This window comes from Choloepus didactylus, chromosome 13 (genome assembly GCF_015220235.1).
Source record: "Choloepus didactylus isolate mChoDid1 chromosome 13, mChoDid1.pri, whole genome shotgun sequence".
NCBI lineage: Eukaryota > Metazoa > Chordata > Mammalia > Pilosa > Megalonychidae > Choloepus > Choloepus didactylus.
This window is the reverse complement of record NC_051319.1, coordinates 20,623,823-20,646,451: the sequence shown is the minus strand read 5'-3', so window position 1 is coordinate 20,646,451 and position 22,629 is coordinate 20,623,823. Positions and strand designations below refer to the sequence as shown.

The following is a 22,629-nucleotide window of genomic DNA, read 5'->3' as shown; positions in this document are numbered from 1 at the left end:
AATTCTTTCTTGACACTCCTTTTTCTACCTCATGTCTCACGCATATTACCACGTGCTCCTCTCTGTTTATTCAGCCTCTGAAATTTCGTCCTCATCCCCCTTTCCTGTCACCACCCCCTCCCACCACACTCCTAATATTAGAGAGTTGCAATGGCTATAATTATTGCAAACCAGAAAAGCTTCTCTGTGAGGTGTGATGGGGGGTGGGGGCACCTGTGCTATTATGAAAGTAAGAGCTCTCATTCCAAAGCTGTGATCTGTTCTATATTATAACTCACAGAACAACCAAATAATTACCGTTCTATGCCCTTAGGTGAACACATCCTTATAAAAGACTGCCCTATTTTGGAATTTCATTCTAAGGGTAATGTAAACCTTTATTTGGACATCCAAGAGTCAAACCACAGAACTCTACATAGTCTGTGTATAATCTTTTCTATGTTTATACGAACGTATTTTAACAGCTTGGCTTGAGTATACTAGTACCGTAGTTAATAGGTTTCTTAATGGCATTTCACACAAAGCTTTATTGCTAGCTGACCTCAAATTATTCATCAAGTATTTTTAAGTACTTCATGGCAGAGTTTTGTAGACATAGCACAAGTCTTGCAGTCATACTGTCAGCAGATGCAAAACACAGTTGCTAAGATGCATAGGCAGCTGGTTAAAGTTCATGTTCTCTTTAGGGAATTTTTACAATTTAAGTTTAAGAGCTTTTAATTAAATGTTAAGTGTATACCAATCTACTCAGCAGAGATATATTAGGTTCACATTTCTTTACCAAAATAGATTTCATTTCAATGTGTAACAAAGAAAGGTTTTGTTTTCTATGTTAAAAATACATGTTACCATACTGAAGTGCTTGAAAAATATTTATTGAATTTAAATAGAGAAAGCTTGAGGTTCTTCAAGATGTATAACTTTTTTGACACATATATATAGATACGATAACCAGACAGAAACAAACACTTCCATTTTGCTCACCTTAAAAATGTTCCTAATTAAAATAAAATGATAACTTGCACTCCCTGAAGCAAAGAAAACCACTTAATGAGAATTTCAATTCAACATCTGAGAAACTAAAAAGGGTGTCAACTCTTCAATAACATGTATTCAGTATGTTAAAAGAATATTCTTTTCAGTGGTCAAGATACAAACACCCACTCCAAATCTTGTCACATGTTTTTGCATCCTTAATTATTTTAATGGTTGAAAAACAGGTGATATTTTATATCAATACTCAAGCTGCCCAGAGATGAAAGAGATAGTATGCTAAACATCAGGAGGGCAATCTTGGGTTCTGGGACCCATATTTCCCTGTTAGCTCTGCTAGCCGAGGTTCAGCTGGTGCACCGCTCAGGCATGTTGTGTTACCCTGGCCGCCTTCTCCAAGCAAAGGGCAAAACCTCTCTCAACTCATGAATTTTATACTCAGAAAGGGGAAGATATGTGTGTAAACAATATAAACATTTCTGACAATCTAACTTTTAAGAGGCAGACATGTCATGGGGACTCATCTCTTTTCCCAACTTCAGATAAGTCTCTAATAATGCTGTTCCTTTGAGTGTTAAGACAGTGTTTAGATACAGTCGCCTGGTCTTAGTCACTCAGGGAGCTGGATGGTTGCTCAGTGAGGCAACAAATGCCCAGAGTTCCTCTGAGAACATGCCTGAGACTCGCCCTGCTAAAGATGCTTCTTCTTATGTTAACTTATTTCATATTAGCCTCTAGTTTCCCTTTTACTAATGCAAGAAATTAGTATTTCTTATATTCTTTCTTGCTTCCTAATTATTTTAAGTTGTTTTCCTGACAAAACTGAATATCCTAAAACATTTCCTGGGGGTGAAGGTGAAGAGATTGACAAGGAATGTTTTATTTGCAGATAGTAAGATGGGCTCCTTTTTAAAGCAGTGCCCATATAAGCCGAACTCCTTTATAAGGGAGCAAAATCTCCTTCATAAAAATTTTGATATTGTTAAAACTATAAGTACACTATATTCCTTTATACCTGAAACATACATTAGTAGATGCCCTTTCCTTTTCTTTTTGTCAACTCAGAAAAACCAAAACCTTTAAAAATCTACTACATGCAGCATGTGGGCCAACTCAATTAAAATGTCTCTTGTGATGTTCCAGGAATACTGGGCTACAAACCAACCAGAAAGACGAAATCATTAGAACCCAGTCAAAGTACTGGGTACTGATTATACACGTGTGCAAGAAAGTTTGAGTATTCGCAGTAACACAAATACTTCAAAGTGATTTTCATAGACATGGATGCTGAAATACAATTACACTTTTTCTCCCACCACAGAGATTCTTTGTTTTCAGTTTGAAATTTCTTATTTAGACTTCAAATTATTTTTGAAGAAGCATTTAATGCATTAGTCCATTAATTCTAGCAAATATTTAGAGGATCACCATAATTTATTCTCCTCCAAAGAGCCAAATCACTCTTCTAAGAATAATACATCCTTCTTTTTGTCAAGAGATGTTTTTCCATTTCCTTCTCATTCACACTCAAAAAACCTAAATACTGGGCACTATCTCTATAAGGATCACCATTGTCTAATTCAATAAACTATGTTCCTAGTTGTCCACATGATGCCCTGGGACAAAAATTTTTACATTTTCTGTTGCTTTAATTATGTGCTTAAAAATTCAAAGAATTTTGATACAAATACAAAAATATACTGCAGTTTCATGAAAGTGCATCTTCTCTCCCCCTCCATCTTCATCCAGGGCTCCAAACTAGGAGTGGTTCTATCAATGAAGCCACTTAATAACCACTTCTTCCATTTGTATATTGCAAACTGGTCTCCCTAAGGTTTAATGTTACAAATTTTCTAAACTGACAAAAAAGTAGACAACTCCTTCTTAAAAATACAAAATTTCACAGCTCTACCCTGTTAAAATGAAACCTCAGAGAGCATTTCTATTCCCTTTTCTTTTACATCTATTGCTCCTCTCACTATCCATTCCTCTCCCCTAAGCTACACGCCTTCCTCGCCCCCAGAAAAGCTCTAAACACTGTCTGGACCCATGAATACATTTTTTATTCATTGCACAAATGAATGATCTAAGAGCTATTAAGAAAGAAGAATGTAATCCCTGTGTAGAGAACTGGGGGGTTTCCTTGACAACAACAAAAAGACAGCTCAGAATGCTCATGCATTCTATGAATATGCAAGAGGAGGCTAGGCACAGTGCTTGGGGAAATTTATAAAGAATTTATAAAAAGATCTTTTCTTTGGAAAAATTAAATTGGGAACTATCAAAATCATAAGCCCACTGCTCAAACATGGAAAACACAGAGCAGAAAGCTAAGAATCTCACACATAGGTCCAATTGAAGCAATGCTATATTTACATGTAAAATAAGGGCTGCAGCTGCTTCTGATTTGCACCCAAAATGGCATCACCCTGGGTAAACACAACCCTTAGAGGATTAAAATTTTAACAAGCTCTTGCAGTCAAGCAAATCAGGTAATTGTTTTGGCTCCCTGTAGCATAATTCATCATGAATTTTAAGATAATTCAACTTTTGCCTATTTAATACAAAACAATCCAAATTTTCCTGCATTTAGAAGTTCAGAATGAAATCATTCCTAAAGCAGAGAGGGGACCCATCTGTACTAAGCAGTTTTCATGGGCCAGGCACCATGCAAGGTGCTTTACAGACACTCAAGGGGTATTAAATATGTGAAGTGCCACCTACTATAGTAAATGGCACATGGTAAGCACCTGAGGATATCCCCCTCTGCTTCTTCAAGCAACCTGGTGAGTTTGTAGCATCATTATATCTTTATAATGTTGTAACAACTGAGGCTTGTAGAGAAAAAGAATATATCCAAGACCAGATGGCTTATAAGTAACAATGTTGACAACGAACCTAGGCCTATTCCCAAAGTTTCTCTCTACCACATTGTCTACCCTATCTTATGGGATAGGATACCCATGTTCATTCAGAATATCACAGATGGAAATATACTTTAAAAATCCAGGTCTAGTGTAGTACCTGGTACATGGAAATCATTTTACTGTTTGATAAATAAACGATAATATATATGTATACATGTATGTGTATATGTGGGTGTCTATGTTGTATGTGTATATGTATGTGTGTGTGTGTGTGTGAAAATCTTCCTAGTTTTATAACTCTGTGATTTGGAGAAAAGAATATGAGTCAAAGTTTAGAAATACTGTTCTTTCTATATAATAGCCATTACATTCGTTTTACTGATAAAAAATTCTGACAGCGAAATTAAGAAATTCCTAGGCCCACATTGCAGATCAGCAGAGGAAAGGATGGACTCCAGATTCCCTAATTTCTAACACCTGCTCCTGTAATCCTACTGATTCCATTTTCACTTGAATTAAGATGTCAAAAACCTTTAAATCACCTTTTAAAAGTGCAGCCACTCTTTAAAAATACTTTTATGCCATTTAACTTTATAAGTTTGTAATTCTGAACCGTGATGCTTCATGGGAATATATTTTGAAAAGTTAAACATACTTTACCTATAGAGGTGCTAACTTTGTCACAAAGTATGGATGACCGAAGCACAGAAAAGTGTTGAGAACACTACCTCCTGTGGGAGTTGGCTGAGTATCTCTGGTTTCCACGAGCCTGTAGTGGTTCTGGCTGAATCCTACAAGGGCATTTGGCCTCTGAAGCTGACCATGCCCTCTCCGATCCCAGCCCTAGTTAGAAAAATAGCTGGTTATATACTCGGGGATCCTGAGCCCCACTGGTGAGCTTAGGATGGTAAGCAATAGTTTGCTTTTAATCTACCCCTCCAACAAGGACTAGCTCATGAAATATTCCCTAACATTCCTGCTTCACTGATTCCTTCTTTTGCTGACTTCATCTGTTACTCACAGTCAGTACCACATTATCTAGTATGTAATTATATGTTTTTGTGTGGCAACTATGTCTTAATATCAGCTCCACAAAATGCATTTAAAATCTGTAAGACCAGGACCTATGGCTTATGTTCCTTTGTATTCCCCTCCAGATCCGTCAAAGGACTAGGATTGCTGTAGCTTTACCTGAACACAATTCTTGATTGGCTGCACTATGCTGTGAGAAAGTGTGTAGAAGTCTCTCAAGGTAATTGCCAATAATAAAGTGATATTCGTCTTTGTTAATGCCTCTACCTCAGTAATAGCTTTGATAATGGCAGATTGCAATTTCAAGGGCCATTTTCAGAAAGAGTAGGCATTGGCTCATTTTAAGAAGAAAAGAATGAAGTTCCTTTTAACTATTTAAGGAATTCCTCTTTTATCATCAAATCTCCATTTCTGAAGAAAACTTAAATATCTTAAATTTTTCCTTGAGGTTAGCGGGTTAATAAAATGAACACAAAAAATTGAAAGTTTAAAACATATGTGTGTGTGTGTGTGTGTGTGTGTGTTGCACGTATGTGTTACACATTCCAAATATTTCACTTAGAAGGACTTTTTAACCAAAGGGGACTTTTTGGTCTTCAGTGCAGTAATGAGCTCACTAATAATTTAAAGATATTAAGCTCAGTTCTTTTCTTCATACTATAGAAGTGAAGGGAGGGTAGACACTCTTTTCTCCTTTCATTATTTGACTAATGGAAGAGGAACTCAATCTTTTTCTAGACTTTGGGCTGCCAATGAGGGATGGAGGTAACCATCCTAATTCCCTGTAGAAAAATATGCTTCCCTGGAAGACTTCCAGAGTTGGAGCACAGCAAAGGGAACCACCCATGTGTGCAGGCACCAATCCAACCCTTTTTCTGGGATGAGCTCCAAGATTCTGCAGAAAAGAATCCGCCCAGAACCAGGGCTGTAGATTTCTGTATGCTGGTCTCTTGCCATGGCAGGTATCTGAGTAGCATACATAGTCCCTCCTTTTAGCTGGAAACCAAATCTAAGCTATCTATTCTCAACAAACCAATAGAATGCCAATGAGAAACCAGTTTTTCCAAAGTCTACAGTTTTTCAGGAATTGATGGGCAGGGCAGACCCTGAGCTATTAGAGGTCCACTTTTCTCTGAACTCATCAGGGGAGAGAATCAGGTTACTGCAAAAATGCTCCAAGAATGCTAAGAGTGTTCAACTTAGTGTGCTTCTCCCAACTGTGACAGTTTCCCAAGTTGTCTCTGAGGTTTAAAAGAGCTACCGTAAGTAAAAAGTGGTTTGAAAGTATTGAGCCATAAGTGTGAGAGTGATGATGATCTAGCTCTGCACATACATCTGATATTCTGAAATCTAACAGTGTGTTACCTTGATATGTTACACTGTGGGCATCTACAAGATTGAAACAACTGCTTAACTTGCTTTATGTAGTACCCTGCATAGAGCTATTCCAAGGTAAACTGTTAATAAATGTCTGTTCCTTTAGTGAGAGAAAGATACTGATATCAGACCAAATTTTAAAACACTTAAAACATTCAATTCATTTGGGAATGATGAATTGTTTTTGTTTTATTTTGAATTACCTGGATGATATTATTCTCTTTCCAGCTGTGTTCTGAGGTGACGTTATTTTAGAAACCAACACAGGAGGTGACAGAGAGGTCCTAAGCAAGTGGAGCTCCTCATCCCCCTCTTCAAATATTAACCAAAACATCTACTCTTTTGTCTGTTCAAAATATGGATGCCCTGAAAAGGATTTTTTGTTCAAAGAAAGAAATCTTATCTTGTAATAAAAAAATCTGAAAATAATTGTTTTAACAACTGAAAAACTCTGTAAGATTCTATGACAATAACACATGATTTAAAATTTTAAAATAATATGAGACTATCTCATGTCAACATCACCTTTCATAAATGACTGTGCAATAAATCATATAAATACTGATATTTGCCAAGATATTTCCTGTTTCCAGAACCAATGTTCTTATTCTTTACCCTCTTCTTAAAGCCACAATATCCAGAAAATAAATCTTTAGTTCTGTGTACACTTATTTCTAGGATGAACAAATCAAAATGTAAAAGGGATTAATTAGATGGGGGTTATTTCTGAATGATATAAGCAATAAGGTGCAATAATTCTCAGTAAGGAAACCGAGCAAAATATTCAAACATGATTTTTCTGACCAAAATTCACTCTAATTTACAAGTCAAAATAATCTCTCTTGAACTGTCATTATCTTTAATATCATTACAATGGCAATTTATCAATATCTTAAACTTTAAGTCATTTTAGTTTAATATTGGCTTTGTACCTGCCTTACACTTAGATTTGGGTAGGTATAAATTATCAAACCAACAAAAGACAATACCTAACAAGACAAATGACATCAAGCAGGCCCATGTAAATTTGTAGGCAACTATTCATATTTCTACAAATAAATCATCCACTCACCCACTCACTTATTTCACAGACATATATGGATTGCCTACTATGTATCAGGCATTGAGCTAGGTGTTAGGGAAACAAAGATGAATAATATTCCAACCCCTTCAACAACGACTTCATTATCTATTTTGGAAAACAGACAGATATAAATGGTAGACCATTCTTACAACATTTGTTGAACAATGTATACTTCCAAACTATGTGTTAAGTGTAAATGCATAGATGATTTTAAGGAAGGGAGTAAATCATCCTGCCTAGGTATATTTTCAATTGATCTAATTATTTTGTTTGAACTGACAGATTACTGCTCAGTATCTAATGACCAAGCAAATCAACCTGGCTGCTTGTGGGGTAGTAATAGTCATTCAACCTAGAAGTCACATACATACCTTCCACTAGCCTGTACAAACTCACACACACAAAAATTATCATACTCAATAAACACTGTTCCTTATACTAACAGAATTTGCAAAGGAAGTGCAAGAGAGAAGAGAGAATAGGAGAAGAGAGAAGATAAGCTGTGGTTTCCTGATAAGAGTCAGTTCTTGCCTTACCTAATCTCAAGTGCATGCGTTTTTTTGGTTGTTAGCCCTTATTTTTAATTTTATTCTTTTTATTATTATTATTATTGGAGAAGGAGGATACATATGGAATGGAGTCAAGAGTGGACACAGGTCTCACTCATCTCATTGGAATAACTTTGGGGATTAACCCAAAAACTTTTCACAGCCAGGTCAAGAACACCATGGGAACACTATGATTCAAATCTTGGCTTTGGCATGACATCAGGAGTGCTACTAAACTTAACATCCTTGAGAATTAGTATTCTCATCTGTAAAATAGGCGTAGTCATTACTATGCTTCCTATTTACTTAAGGGATGGGAGTATAAAACAATGAAAACAGTTGAACATTATATGTCATAAGAAATACTTAATATTGACCAGCAATCAAAATAAGAGATCCCATTCTTAGAATCTCCAGTGGGAGGTAGCAGGGTGTAATAGTTGGACTTGGACCCAGGAGCTGAACGCTTAGGCTTGACTAGCTTTTCTACTTGTAGCCATGTGGTCTTGGGTAAGTTCATCTTCATGTGCCTCGGTTTCCTCATTTGTAAAATGTATATATTAATAGCACCCACCACAAAGGTTGCTATGAAGATTAAATGAGTTAATGTTTATACATGTACCTACATAATAAACTACCTATTTTAAGGTTACAGCTATGAGCATTTGTATAACAATGTTTATATTTAATATCTATACATTTCCAAATTCTTCTTTGATTTAAAGATATCAGTACAGCAGTTTTAAAAAACATTCACGGTTCTGTTACACTAGCTTGTGACATTTCACGTGATTCAGAGGAGTGCTACAAAAAAAAAAAAAGAGTCCAGAAATGAGGAAACTCTTCCTATACTTTTAAGCCCTGTAACGTTCGTGCATGTTCACAAAGAAAGCCTTTCAATAATTTTTCAAAATGCAGGTGTGCAAATTACTCCTGAAATAGACAAGTCATGTTTTCAGTATCCCCTGAACCACTGTTAAACACACCCCATAGCATTTTTCAGCTCATAAAAGTTTTATGAGCTGAAACGTTCCTTCAGATTTTTTTAAACTATTAACTATAGTTGCCCTCCAGCAACAGCACCCTAACTTGCTATTAAGATCCGTTTGAGCAACTATAACATAAACGTGTCCTGAGTAGCATGTTTTGTTTCATAGTAGTAAAAAAATCAAGATTTATGTGACTTGCTGAGTACAGCAAAAAAGTTATGAATGCCTTGGTTTAGTGTAGCATGGGTGGCATTTTTGCTTACTTGGATATACAGTACATGTAGTGGTCGATTTTTGCTTGTGAATAGATTTATACAAGTTCATACATGTACCAAGGATTTTCCATTCTGGAAAAATGTGTGTTGATACATAAAAATATGGATTTTCCAGACAAATATGCATTTTTCCTTATTAACTTGTACACCTGCCTTAGAACTCATTAATGTAACATCTGCTTTAGGGTTTTCCCTTGCCAAAGTTCAAAATGCTTGAAAATTAAATTTATCATATGAGAGAACTAAAACTAGTATAAATAAGCAGTTGGATCTGAGTAAAGCTCATTGTTTTCTGAAGACAATAAACACCACTTTCAGGCTTAAGGAAAATGGCATATATAGGAGCACACAAAAAGATAGATGCTATGTCAGATAGATAGATAGATAGATAGATAGGTATCCCTCACCCCTCCTTCCAACCCACACTCACACACTGGAATCCTCTCATATGTAGGTAACCAAGTTCTCCCTTTCAACAGTTTTGGTATGTATTTTTCATAGATGTTGAAAAAAAATTAATTTGAAAGCAGACCATGGCCCCATATTTTAAAGTGGAAGAAAGAAGAGGAAATGCTTAAATGTCTCACAGTCACAGCAAAATTAAGTCCACGACTCACATATAAATTTGCAGGGTTTGTTGCTCAGACACTCCACCTTGGTCCACCTTGGGTAATCATTTACAACTTGGATCTTTTCTTTTTCAGATGACTGCCAATTCTTCCAGGGAGATTGAGTTTCACTTTTTTCCATTTTGTCATCTAATCCTCCTACCTTAACACATGGTTCCCCAATAAGAAGAGTTGTAAAATGCAGAGCATTTTTACTATTTTTTATATTATTTGCTTCAATTTAGTACTGACACTAACAAGAGACTGTGAAAAACTTGTGCCTGATCACCTGTTCAAGTATTTGAAAACATGTTCAAGTTAAATGCGGTAGTCCTTTTCTTTCTGCCTCTCTTTTCTTCTTTCTTTCTCATAATTATTTCTGTCCCTTTTTCCACTCCTTCATTGCCCCTTGCATGTCAACTTTTCACCTTCCAACTCCAATTCCAAGAGGCAGAAAAAGAAGGTAGAAGAGAGGTTATAAATTCCAAGAAAGAGCACTATTACTAGGAAAGTAATGTTCCAATCCAGGCTTCTTTAAATTGTATTGAGAAGTGGTGATTAACATTAATACTCTGGGGGAATATGTTACCTTCTCTACTATTCACTGCCCAGAGAGAGCTTTTACACAAGAAAATTCTGGTCAGTAGAAGCCTATAGAAGGCATGAAGTTTCCACCTACAGCACTGGTAGCCAGATGACTTGACAACAGAGCTACCTGTTTGTTTCCAACAGATGCACTTTTGAGCAATTTAATGAGGAAAAGCATCACACTTAATATAAATAACACCCTGAGAGGAATATCACAACAGTAAGGGAGAACCCTGATAAAAAGACATTCTTCTAGTCCAGCATTTCAGAGCCAATGGAAAAAAAAAAGAACATTAGTTCATATAATTTTCGTATTAAACTAGAATACAGCAACTTACTAAAACCAGTGAACTTAACTTCTAAACTAGAAAACAAAAGACAAACCTGAATTGATCTATTAAATGGTAGCTGCTAGGTATTCTCAACTCCACTTGCCAAATTTAGAAGATGGTGTGGTCTCACCTTTGAGCAGGCATAAGTCATGTTTGGTAATAAAAATTACTAGTATTACGCAATAAAAAGAAACACATTTTAAGAATTCTGCCAGAGAGCTAAAACTATTTGAGTGAATCACAAATATTCCTAGAGATAAAACAATTAAATCAAAATAAACAATATTACAGCCTGGGTTTTTGGAAGCAAAGGTAAAGCTGCAACATCCCACCTTCTGAAATTACATTTCACATCATGAAATAATAGCACTAACTAGAACTGGGCTAGATTGTATTTGTTCTACATACTTAAAGCTGCATTCAACAACCCAAGGAAAACAGTTTAAAGAATACATTGAATTTGCAATAAAATAACAGTTAAACTAGAGGATCTATAACACACCCCACAGGAGGTATAATAAACCTACAAAATCCTAGAAGAGAAAGCAAATCTTAAACTATCAAGCCTACAGGTATGCAGTACCATTTTAGCTGTCCACATTGTAAGTGCTGAAGGTTAATAGTTAAAAGACCATGGAATGTTAACACAGTGTAGTGCTACACTTGAGTAGTAACACATGGAAAGACACTGGAATTAAAACGCTTTGTTCTGCATGTTCTGAAGTGATGTAACAATGATGATTTGGTTATATTAGATGACAAAGCAGGCCTTTTATGACTTTTAAAATAAATTGTATCTAACATTCTTCCAAATTGTTTAGCGTATTCCTCCAATTCTTGTACAAATAAATGAAGCTAAAAATACGGAATTTTTCACACTCGTTCTCTTCTAATAGCAGCATTTGATATGTTGATTTTTTTCCCAAAAGCTGATTGTCTTGATATTTATGTCTAGAAACTCTAGAAAGACTTACCTGTCTTGTTCTCTCTGACCTCAATAATAAAAACATTTATGTCAGGGTGGAATTTTGTCCCCTTTGGGGGTTCTGGAGTGGAAACTGTCTGAGGTCCGAAGGTCGCTTTGCCTTCCACAGTGGATGGTCTTGTTGGCTGTGTTGTAGGAGTACTTGAAGTTGTGAAATACTCTCTATCAATATCGGTTTCCGTTTCCTTAGCTACAATATCATCGAGGATAGCAGGAGGAACACGAGATGTTGATTCTCCAATGATCACCATGTCACTTGTTGTTCCTTCACCAGGTTCCCTGTCAATGAGAGGTGGTTTCTCAGTGGATGCTGAAGACAGCTTGGTTGCTGAAGTTGTGTGAAGTTTGTCCACTGAGCTGAAGACTGTAGTGATATCACTTAGAACTGTGACTTTAATTGTTGAAAATTCTGGGAGTTCTGTGACTTTGGGCTTTTCAAAGAATCCTGAGCCTACATCAATATAATCTACAGATGTTTTCTCTCTTTTCTCAGTAGTGGTTTCCTCTTTCAGCAGAGAATCACGTGTGCTGAAGGGACTCAGAGGTGACACAAATTCCCATGGACTACTACCTTCTATTTCAAATTCTTTTTCAGGCCCTGGACGTAAAGATACTCTTGGCCCCATGCTTGGTAGTAGTGTCCCCATTTCATCCATTTTCACTTTGTGCTCAGTTACAGCACCAGGTGGATAAGACATACTGTGCTCCATTTTTCCATCTGGAGTTGTGTCTAAAACTGAGACTCTCTCAGAACCTGTTACCAAGCTCTCTTCAGAGAATGGGTATGCTGACCCATTTCTTTCTTGCTCGTCCAGTGGTGTTGTTGCTTCCATGGGCATGCCATCTGTAGAACTGGGAGCAGCAACTGGTTGCTCTGCAGTCTGTTCTTCCCAAGGGAATTCCTCCTGAGTTCTTCCCTGTGCAATTTCTGTGGTTGTTCTTATGGTTTCAGTAGAAATGGCTGCTTCAAGGTGAGTCTGATCAATGATATGTATGTCTTGAGATGGCTCACCTAGAACTTCACCTTCTGATGGAACAGAAGGTATCAAAACTCCCCATTCTTTCTTGGGAATTACAGAAAGAGGAACAGTATGGGAAGTTTCTACATAAGCAGTAGGCTTCTGGGTGCTACTATAATTAACAAATGCCAATCCTTCCACTTCTGAAGTGTGTGCAAATTGGGAGACAGTAGACACTGACTTAGAGATGTCCACATCTGGTCCTTCACCTGAAGCACTTCCTTCCGTGGTTGCATAAACTACTTGGCCTTCAGTTCTTGTGATTGATGGAATTCTTTCTTCAGTTGTAGAATCTCTCAAAGTTGACTTTTCTGCAATACCATTTGATGCAGTTGGTTGAAAGCCCACTGTGAATTTCCCATGTTCTCTTAAATAATACTCAGTAAACTTCTCTAATGGCTTTTGAGTACTATCTAGGATGAGAGTATACTCATCTCTTCCATGTTCAGTGAAGCCAGGGCTTTCTTCATCCTTTCCATTCACTTCTACAGTAGTGAGTAAGGCAGGAGACAATTTTGGAGAGCCTTCATGTTTTGTGGACACTAAAGGCATTGATGTTATATTATCTTTATCCCGTGACCATTTTGATACCGTGACTACCTCCATATTTAAAGCACTGTGGGTCAAATGCACTGGTGTGATACCCTCATCATACTTTGTAGTATCTTGATAACTATCTGTAAAGTCTTCCTCCACATCTCCTGCTTCTGTTGACTCCATGCTTAGCTCAGTTGTGGTCAGTGCTGGGGAATCAAAAGATTTGGTCATTTCCCCAGAAGATTCTATAAGATGAATTTGCTCTGAGGAAGCTGCAGAGACATTCATTCCAGTGAAGGCTTCTTCCTCTGTTCTTCCTATAAATGGGTCTTTGGTAATCTTTTCCTGTATTTCATCTCTGGTATAAGTATCTGTTCTCATCTCTGGCTTTAGTGTTTCTGTTCTCTCTCTTCCTTGTGTTACTTCTGTTTGTGGAGAGGGATAAATAACTGTAAATACTCCCTCTGTTAATCTTTCATCACCAGAACTAGGAATAATTTCTAATTCAGTATGAAGCTGTAGTGGAAAAGGTGTGGTGGACACATGCTGGTCAAAAATATCCTCAGTTATCCTACCATTAGTTTGTTTCTCTTCCCAGTTTTCCGCGGATAATCCATCATAGTCAAGCTTGGTTACAGGTGAAACAATTGTGGATGCCGAGACTGATTCTGAAACTTCTAGCTGGGTGCGGGTAGTATCTTCTCCAGTCTTTGACACTGTAATGACTTCAGGTATTTGGCTAAACACCAAGCTGCTCTGACCAGGTCTAACTGTATGTATTCTGTCTTCACTATCATCTTTTCCTGAGGTGAATCTATAGTGGCTTGTGGTCACTGATTCAGAAATAGAGCTTACTGTCTTTTCAGTTTTGGATTCCACAGTCATTCTTGTGGCTACATATGGTGTGCTGGTTACAGTGAATTCCTTATAAGGTGTGTGCTTTGAGATTTTCATAGAGGTTACCAAGGGACCCACTTCAATCTGTTCACTTTGTGTAACTGATGCTGGTGTTTGTGTATCTTCTAAGACACCATCCCATGAATCAGTAGCATGATAGGAGACAACAGTTGTACTGTGGGGCACTTCTTCCTTAATTTCAGGTATGCCTGGCTCCCCAAGCGGTCCTAAACCAGAAGGCAAGTAGTCCACATCCCATGGCTTCTTGCTACTGCCAGAAGGTGTGGGTGATTCCGTGGCTAATCTGTTTGTGGCAGCCTGAGGTTGAACTGTGGCTTTCTGTTCAAAATCGACTATATTTGCCACAGGAGGGAATTTTGTTGTCAAAACTGGTAATTCTGTGATTAAGGAGACTATTGGCGTAGTTCCATCAGGTAACATTTGTGGTTCCTTAGATAAACTAGGTGCTGCAGTTCCTGTGAGGATATTCAATTCGATGGTTGTAGTCTCTGATACATTCTGTTTAGCTAGAAAAATAATTTCAGAGAGTTGATTAGACAAGGTACTAACAGAAAGTTGCACGTCCAGTGTTTGTAAATTGCTGCTGAGTATTTTGGGGATGTCCCAAAAGTATTTCGTGATGGAGAGGAGTCTAAAAACTGTGTTTAAATTAACTCAATGATAGACAGTTGGACATTTAACAGTCAAAAGCTGGCCCTTTGTTTTATATTGTAAGGGTTACCCCTACTTTCACCCACAGGTATGAATGGCTGTTCTTGGTTAGGGAGAATAAACATTATGTAATTTTAAGACAAGAAGAAGTCCAAAAAATATAAATGCAGAGTTTGGGTACAGCAGATAGGTTTATTTATCAGAAACCACAGCTGCAACTTGAGACATACTAGGAGAACTTAGCACTACTATTCTGGAGGTTTCGGTACCCTGCCTCTAGCTTTTTCCACACACTCCCTCCTTTTCAAGCTGCAAAATGTCTCCGGGGAAAGGGAGCGTCCCAGATTGCAAAACAACAACAACATAGCCACATCAAATGTAACAGAGCTGCATATAAACCAGGACATTGTACATAATGTGGAGACTTTCGTAAAAACAGGATATTAAACCTTTTAACACCACTCTTCACTTGTTTCCAGGTGTGCGGACTTTTGTCTTCATCTTCCTTTCAACTCTGTAGTGTGGCCTCATTTCTAATAAATTAGAAAATGCTTCTGGCAGAGGTCGCTTGGCACTTGTAGTTCTACATTTTTTTCTGTGTTCTACATACTATGTTTGGGACTCTTAAGGACTTGGTTCCAGGCTTTCTTTAGTATGAAACACAAACATAGAATAGGAAGTAAAGTACCCACATGATATATTTTAGGCCTGTAATTACAAATCACTGGAAACAACCCTGGGCATCAGAAAGAATGGGCTCAGGCAATATAAAGTAACATGTCATCATAAAATGCTACATTATATTGCATCCAGATTTGCAGAGAATGGCCTGATCTGTTTACATAAATTTAAATTGAGAATAAAGGTGACACTGTTGTGTGATTCCTTCTCAACACAGGGGAAAGCAGCAGCCTAGCACATAAAGGTTCTATTTTTCAAAAAATGAGTATTTACAAAAATCAAAAACTTGCTGCCATTAAACTGATGATGAACTATTCTGAGGAAACCTATGATTGTGTTGCTACATCCTGTAAGATTTAAAGGTGGTTGTAATGGGTAATGCCAGTCTTCCTAATAAGAATTGTTATATCCGGGATATCTGTAATATCTTGTCTTACTTTTAATAATCCCCCAAGTGGAGTTCTAGGAAAACAGAATTTTACCTTTTAGTTCCATCTGCTCTGTCAAGACTTAAATCAAATGACGTGATTTTGTTGTAAATTGGACTAGGGCTGTAATGTGTTCCTTATTTTTTGTCTGGCATGATCTGTTATTAACTGTGACCATGCCTCCAGACCATTTTAGAGAGCAGATTCCTCATTTTTATAATGAAATCATGGTGATCAGTACATTTAAATATTCTTTAAGCTTGTCACTATTTGTCGCTTTATATTAAAACAAACTAAGTAAACTGAAAAAGGTTTCGGATCTTCAAAAACATGGATGAAAAATAACTTTTTTCTCTCTTTTCTGAGAAAGCTTTTTGCATTCATTTTCGGGAAGAAGCTTTGGTCTACTTTGATTGACATGAACAACTTAAGGACCCAAAGTGTGGTTAACTGTTCTCTTAATTCAATTCCTATCCTCTGAAATTCCTTAACTGGTACCCCCATTTAACTGCCAAATTTCATGTTTGTCTTTTAACTGCCTTCTTTGGGGAGATAATAATATACATGTACAGAGGAAGTTCCCGTGGAAACATAACATAAACACTTATAGAAGATTTAATCATATTATTAATAATATAAGAAAGCCAATTTTACTTTTTCCTCTGTGTATTCCCCATGGCTGATGAAATTAATTTAAAAGGAGGTGCAACTGCATTAGGGACAGAGAGTCTGTGAATCAGGTCTTCCAAAGTTCCAACCTAAGTTCTTGCTACCAACTCTCTCCAATGCTATTAAAAAAAATATTCTCACGGTGTTTTAGAAACTTAGGACTCAGCTTTTAAAAAATAAATAACTGGATGTCATTGTCAGTTATTCTTATGCAGTTTGGTGTTGCCTTCTTTTAGTCTTGTAGCATAGTGAAGTGATGGCAGTATCTCCAAAAACAAGGGTTTTGAATAATTTTAGTGATGCATTAAAAAGTCTGCTTATAATTAAGTTAATTAATTCTACCATTTGGAATGGGAAACCTCAGATTTTCTTTTGGGTTTGGGTAGCTTTCATCAACTTAACGGCTGATTTCCATCACAACTCAGTGAATCTGATCATCTGTGCCATTTGTTTCAGCCGGTCCAAAGAGGAGGAAATAACTTAAAAAAACACAAATATCCACAAAGCCATATCTTTAAAAGGAATACCATTATATTAATGATGACAATTGCAGAGGTGGAAACATAACTCTAGATTATTCTAAAAGTGTCACTCCAGATGGTGCATTCACATGAAGTTTTTATCTTGGAAAACTACCAGTTTTCTTTCAACTTCATTACTGAGGAAGCCAACAAAAATCAGCATGGTTCGTTCCCCACAAAAGCTCCCTTCCAATTCTTTGCAGCTGTCTACCACACAGATGTTTCTTATCACTGTACTTATGGAATTTTATGTCCTATAGACTATCTTCTCTTTTGTCATGAGACGTAAGACAGATTTTCTCATAAAATGTAGAAACCCTATTAGCAGTATGGTAGCCAGGTTACCTCATACCCATTCTGGCTACATTAAAGGCAAATGACTAATTTTAAATTGATTCTCTTTTGTTAAATTTTCTACACAGAAATAAGTTTGGGAAGTCCTAAATTAAGTGGGTATTTGAGAAGTTGATTCTAGACTCATGATTGAGGAAAGAGTGAAGATTGGAACAATGGAATCAGACTTCAAACTATCTTTTAAAATATTTTTTGAAGTATCTGTTAGGGAAGGACTTGTTTTGGAACCTCTGATAGTCAAATTATGAACTAGAGAACAAAAAAGATAATAAACTGACCATAAGTTAGGACAGAGTGATCCTAAAGGTAAGTAAATATATAAATAAGATAGCATATGCAGTTGTGGAAACTAATTCAGCCTTCTCTAGACCATTATTTCTAGTTCCAAGCTTATTCAAACAGAGGGTACCAAAAAAAAAATACATCAAGTGTTTACAACAAGATCATGTAGATGACCAAATGCTTAGAAATTGAATATTCAAAACAAGGAAATTATCTTAGTTGGAGAAGACACTGAGGGATAACTGAACAATTATGTTTGGTAATAGAAATGACTATAAATGATTATATAGATTTTGGTCTCCAACTTCAAAAGGAAAAATAGGTCACACTCCAATGCAATGAACTTAGATAATTAGGAAAACTATCTGACCATGATAGTCATAGAATATTAGAATGGTTTTCCTAGCAAACATGCCCTCTCTTTTTCTAGAGAGGCTGAATAACAATGAGAGATGATCTTGAGCTTTATCTGATGATCTTTCGAACCCCTTTCACATAAGTTGCTTAACTTTGAGGTCAAAGGAAAACAAGTGCACAATTTAGTTTAATTATGAAGGGAAACTACATAGGTAAACTTTATTTCATAAAGATACTAATTTACTTGTTTTTTCAAACATATTTGATTTTGCTAGGCAAGAATAGACTCTATTCATATCTATTATCAGTCATTTTTAATGTTCTATTCAGTGATTTTGCAAGGAAACAGGAATTACAGAAAAATGAGATTTGACATTGTTCAATCACCAATGAGTGGCTTAAAAATCACATTCTACATGTGGTAAAAGTAAACAAGAAAGATGTGGTTATATTTCTAAATTCCTTTACTTAACTAGCCAGCTGTAAACCTCTGAAATTACTTCTGGAACTGGAACTAAAGCCACAATCCTTACATACTACAGAATGCAGTCACTACTTGAATATGTGGGAAAAGTAGAGAACAGTCAACTAGCTTTGAGAATAGTTTTAAAATTCTGTAGAAAATATACTTACAAAATCTTTGAAAAATGAGTTAGAAATTTGGGGGAAGCTATCGGCATCATATGTGGTTTAAAGAAGGTGTTTACACTATGGTCAAACTTTCTTAACCTTTTATATGTAGAATAAATTTCTAACATTATAGGGTCTTAGGTAAGAAGAATCTAGCTAGCTTCCAAAATACAAACCCTATTATATTTCCAAGTTACATAGATTCAAATGAATTAAGGGAAAAAACTGGACCTAAACTTATAAACTTTTTTGGGGATTTTATGGTAGATTTTTTTTGTTGGTAGTAATTCTGTTTGAATCTAAGTACCTTGTTATTTTACACATACATGTGATTTCCTCATTTAAATAAATTAAAGCACATCAGGATGAATTTTTAACAATACTTTTCTTGTGGCTATATACAGGCTTTGATTTAAATTTTACCCTCAGTGAGAAAGCAATACTGTTTACAAGTCTTTTAAAGCCAGCTTATTAAAACACAAAAGAATGTAATCTAGCAGGGTAATCAGGTTGGATAATTCTACCCTTTTCCTTACACAACCAGTCCGACCCTTTCCTCCCACATACCAATTCAATTTTGTTCTTTAATCACATCAGTCATTAATGTAAAACTACTTTTAGAGCCTTAACTACTTGAGAACTTGGCCTAAAGGAACATATATGTCTCTACTTTGAGGGGTAAGGTTTTTGTTATTGTTGTGCTTTGTCTGTTTTCCTGAAAATGACTAAGGGAAACTCCTTCTGTTTTTCATGGACTCAGGATAAAAAGCCAGTCTTCTCAATGGCCTCTTATGTATCAGCCAACTTGTATCAACCTAAATATACAAAATGTGGCTTTAACACTCAGAAAGTTGAGTCTAAGGTAGGAAATCCAAGCAGGGGCATCTTAGCTGGAAGACAGCAGTATGTGAAATCACATCTTTCTGTTGCACTAACATCTATTCTGCTAACTACTCAGACACCACAGCTCTGTGTCTTTTTGGATGATAAAAAATGCCTGTGTATATTACTTTAGAAACAATTACATAATAAGGTATTGTGTTGTCCATGCATTTTAGTTCCTACAACAAGACCTTTTGGAAACTTACTCAAAATATTTTACTATATTTCAATATAACATAGCTCCATCTTGGACATACCCAAAGTCACCAAAAAATTTGGGAGATGTTTGTTTGTTAGCACAATATAGACCCTATGTAAATATTACAGTGAGTCTCTGTTATTTGTTTTGTTCAATTAAGCATTCTATAGTCATGATACCATATCATGTGACTACTATTACCGAAAGAATTTAAGGGCATCTGAAAAATTAAGACAGTTATTTGTTATGCTGAGGAACTGGAACTAAAGTTAAAATTGTAAATCTAACGGAAGATAGCTTAATTATATGAGACTTTGCAAAGAATATATATTGTACTTCAATATTACTAATCATCAGAAGGCACATTATTTCCATTACCTGAAAGAAAATGAGATAAAACGGAGATTTTTTATTCATAACATGGTTCATTTTTAATTGAATTGAACACATTGTGATTATCTGTCAGCTCCAAATACTTACCTGTAATTTCTGATATTTAAGTTCTCCACTATTTCAAAGAAAGAGTGTGATACTAAATAAGGACAAGGTAAACAGAATTCAAGGATTTAACTCAGCCCCCATTGACCTCATCACTACAACACCACGATTAATTGTAGTTGAAGGCTGCAATTAATATAAAACAACTCAGAAGTAGGCACTGTGATCCTAGGCACAACAGGGCACAATTAAGACCTTAACCTGACATTTTTCCCTCCCCTCTGGAAACCCACTTGTCAAACTTCTTGTGGTTTTAACCACATCGCTGCTGTTCAGTTTGCTTGCTTTTGAAAGCCACTGAACTGTTTCCATTCCAGTACACACACTGCAAGACACGAATCCATTCCAAAGGCCAGGTGAACATCAATGCATGACTTTGAAGCATTTTTTTAAAAATCTGTAATTTTTAAAAAGGTATCGAACACTTACGTTTAAAGCAGTAGGCATCAAATCTGCTATCAGGGGTAGGGAAGCCTGTCTGGTTCTCAAAACGATACAGGGTTCTCACCCCAAGTAAACCACCTCCACACTGGGCCCTGGCCACAGTCACCGGGTGGCGCACACTGGCGTCTGACAGCCAACCGTAATCGCACTGGTCAAAGCCGTTCCTCCAAGCTGCGTGCAGCTCCCCAACCGTTGCCAGCCGGCCATCCTCATTTTCACATGCTTCTCCGGCCTCCTCAAAGGTGAACTTATCGGGAGCAGTGACATGGAACACATCACCTGGAATAAGGAGAGAAACAAACCAAAAAAGCCATAAGTTTTCACTACTCATTCCTTTCTTCTTTTGATAAATATTAAGGGGGAAGGGAGCATGTGATACTTTTTTCATGGTAAGGTGGCAGCTTCTAATACTTCAAAGTAGAAAACATAACAATTACTTAATTTTGTTTGTGTAAGAAGTAACACTGCAAAAGTTTCCTTCAATAATACATATATTGCCCTAGGCCATAGAAGCAGTCCCTTTGAGAATAAAATGATAACTTCTTTAAAATGCACAAATCATACCAAGTGATCCCCTTGGATCACTGTCCAGGAAATGGGATTTTTCATTAAAGAAAGAGCCTATTGCATGCTGGAAGGGGACTGCCATGGAGGTTATTTCACTTTGTTTATTCTAAAATCAAATAATTATTCTTTATTACCCCTTCTCATATGTCGCTATCATCTAAATGAATTAATGTCCATTAAATTGATCAAAAATGCAAAACAATAAAACATCCAGGGGTTCGAAGGGATAAAAGCAGTACGGAATACCATTTCCTGCCTTCCTCTACCAAGCGCCAGGCTGCCACGAGGCAGGGCCCACAGCAGCTCAGGGTCAGGAGTGGATGGGGGCTGACAACAGCTCCCACTCAGCCACCCAAAGGCATCAAAGTCAGCTGCAGGAAGGGGTGCCCTTTTCCCTACATTTTGGAGGGGCCACCTTTTTGTAATTCTCACAGACACCATATGTCCTAGCAGGGGCTCTAACTAGGTTCAAGGGACTTTTAATAAGGAGAGGCTGGGCATTTACTTTGTTCATCAGCAGATCATTTCAGCAAAGGGCATATTCATTACCATTTGCCATGTTACAACAAAATACTCCGGAAATTCCATAGAGTTTGTTAAATTGGAATTTTACTTGTGTAACCAAATAATGATTCAAATGAAAATGATGCTTTTCACATAGGAATATAAGTGGCTAAAAGACAGAGGCAGAATTAGAGAACACCTAAGTGAATGTGGCAGGCAGGGAGGAAGAGTATAATGTGAGATAGAGAGGAAGCTAAAATATTGAAATAGAGCCCATTACTGCAGCAGCTGCAGGTCCTGTTTCCATCTCACTGAGGCTGTCCCCTTATTCTATGATATGTTAAACAACCAGGGCGTGAAGAGCTCCTAGAATTTGGATCTTCACCTGGCTAAATCCAGACGTAACAAGCAATTGTTTAAAATGAACAGAGCCACTACTCTCTGTGAGTGTGAGAGAGCTTTATAAAATAAGAAAAATTAGTATAGGAAAGACAGCAAAAGCACACATAGTTTTTCTCACTATATATATAAAATTGCTACTGATGAAACTAGGTCAAGTCTCAATAAAAGTCATTTGAAGGACAGAAAGAAAAATGACTTTTACCTGAGTAAAAAAAGGAAGGCATGGAACAACAGGTTTTTGTTCTTTATCTAGTCTGGCAAAGGACAATAATCTCAAATCCAAAAATATACTGTAAGAACAAGTTCCTTACTAATGCAATGTCTCCATGCTATTAAAGCTACACAAAGTTTTAAAAGTATAAGGGTCACAGTGCCAGTTTTATAGTACGTATTCAATCATATCTGTTG

General features: G+C 36.7%; 1 protein-coding gene across 4 annotated transcripts in view; it reads right to left on the bottom strand.

Moving 5' to 3' along the window:
- The window catches only part of VCAN (versican), a 107,004-nt gene that overhangs the window by 46,368 nt on the left and 38,007 nt on the right, over positions 1 to 22,629 (bottom strand). For 2 of the 4 annotated variants that reach the window (XM_037801598.1, XM_037801597.1), the window contains 2 exons: positions 20,734 to 21,027; positions 11,668 to 14,658 (listed from right to left, as the gene is read on the bottom strand). In XM_037801598.1, the coding sequence (XP_037657526.1) occupies positions 11,668 to 14,658; positions 20,734 to 21,027 (3,285 nt within the window). The remainder of the gene's footprint in view (positions 1 to 11,667; positions 14,659 to 20,733; positions 21,028 to 22,629) is intronic. The other 2 variants (XM_037801595.1, XM_037801596.1) reach the window with 1 other exon arrangement.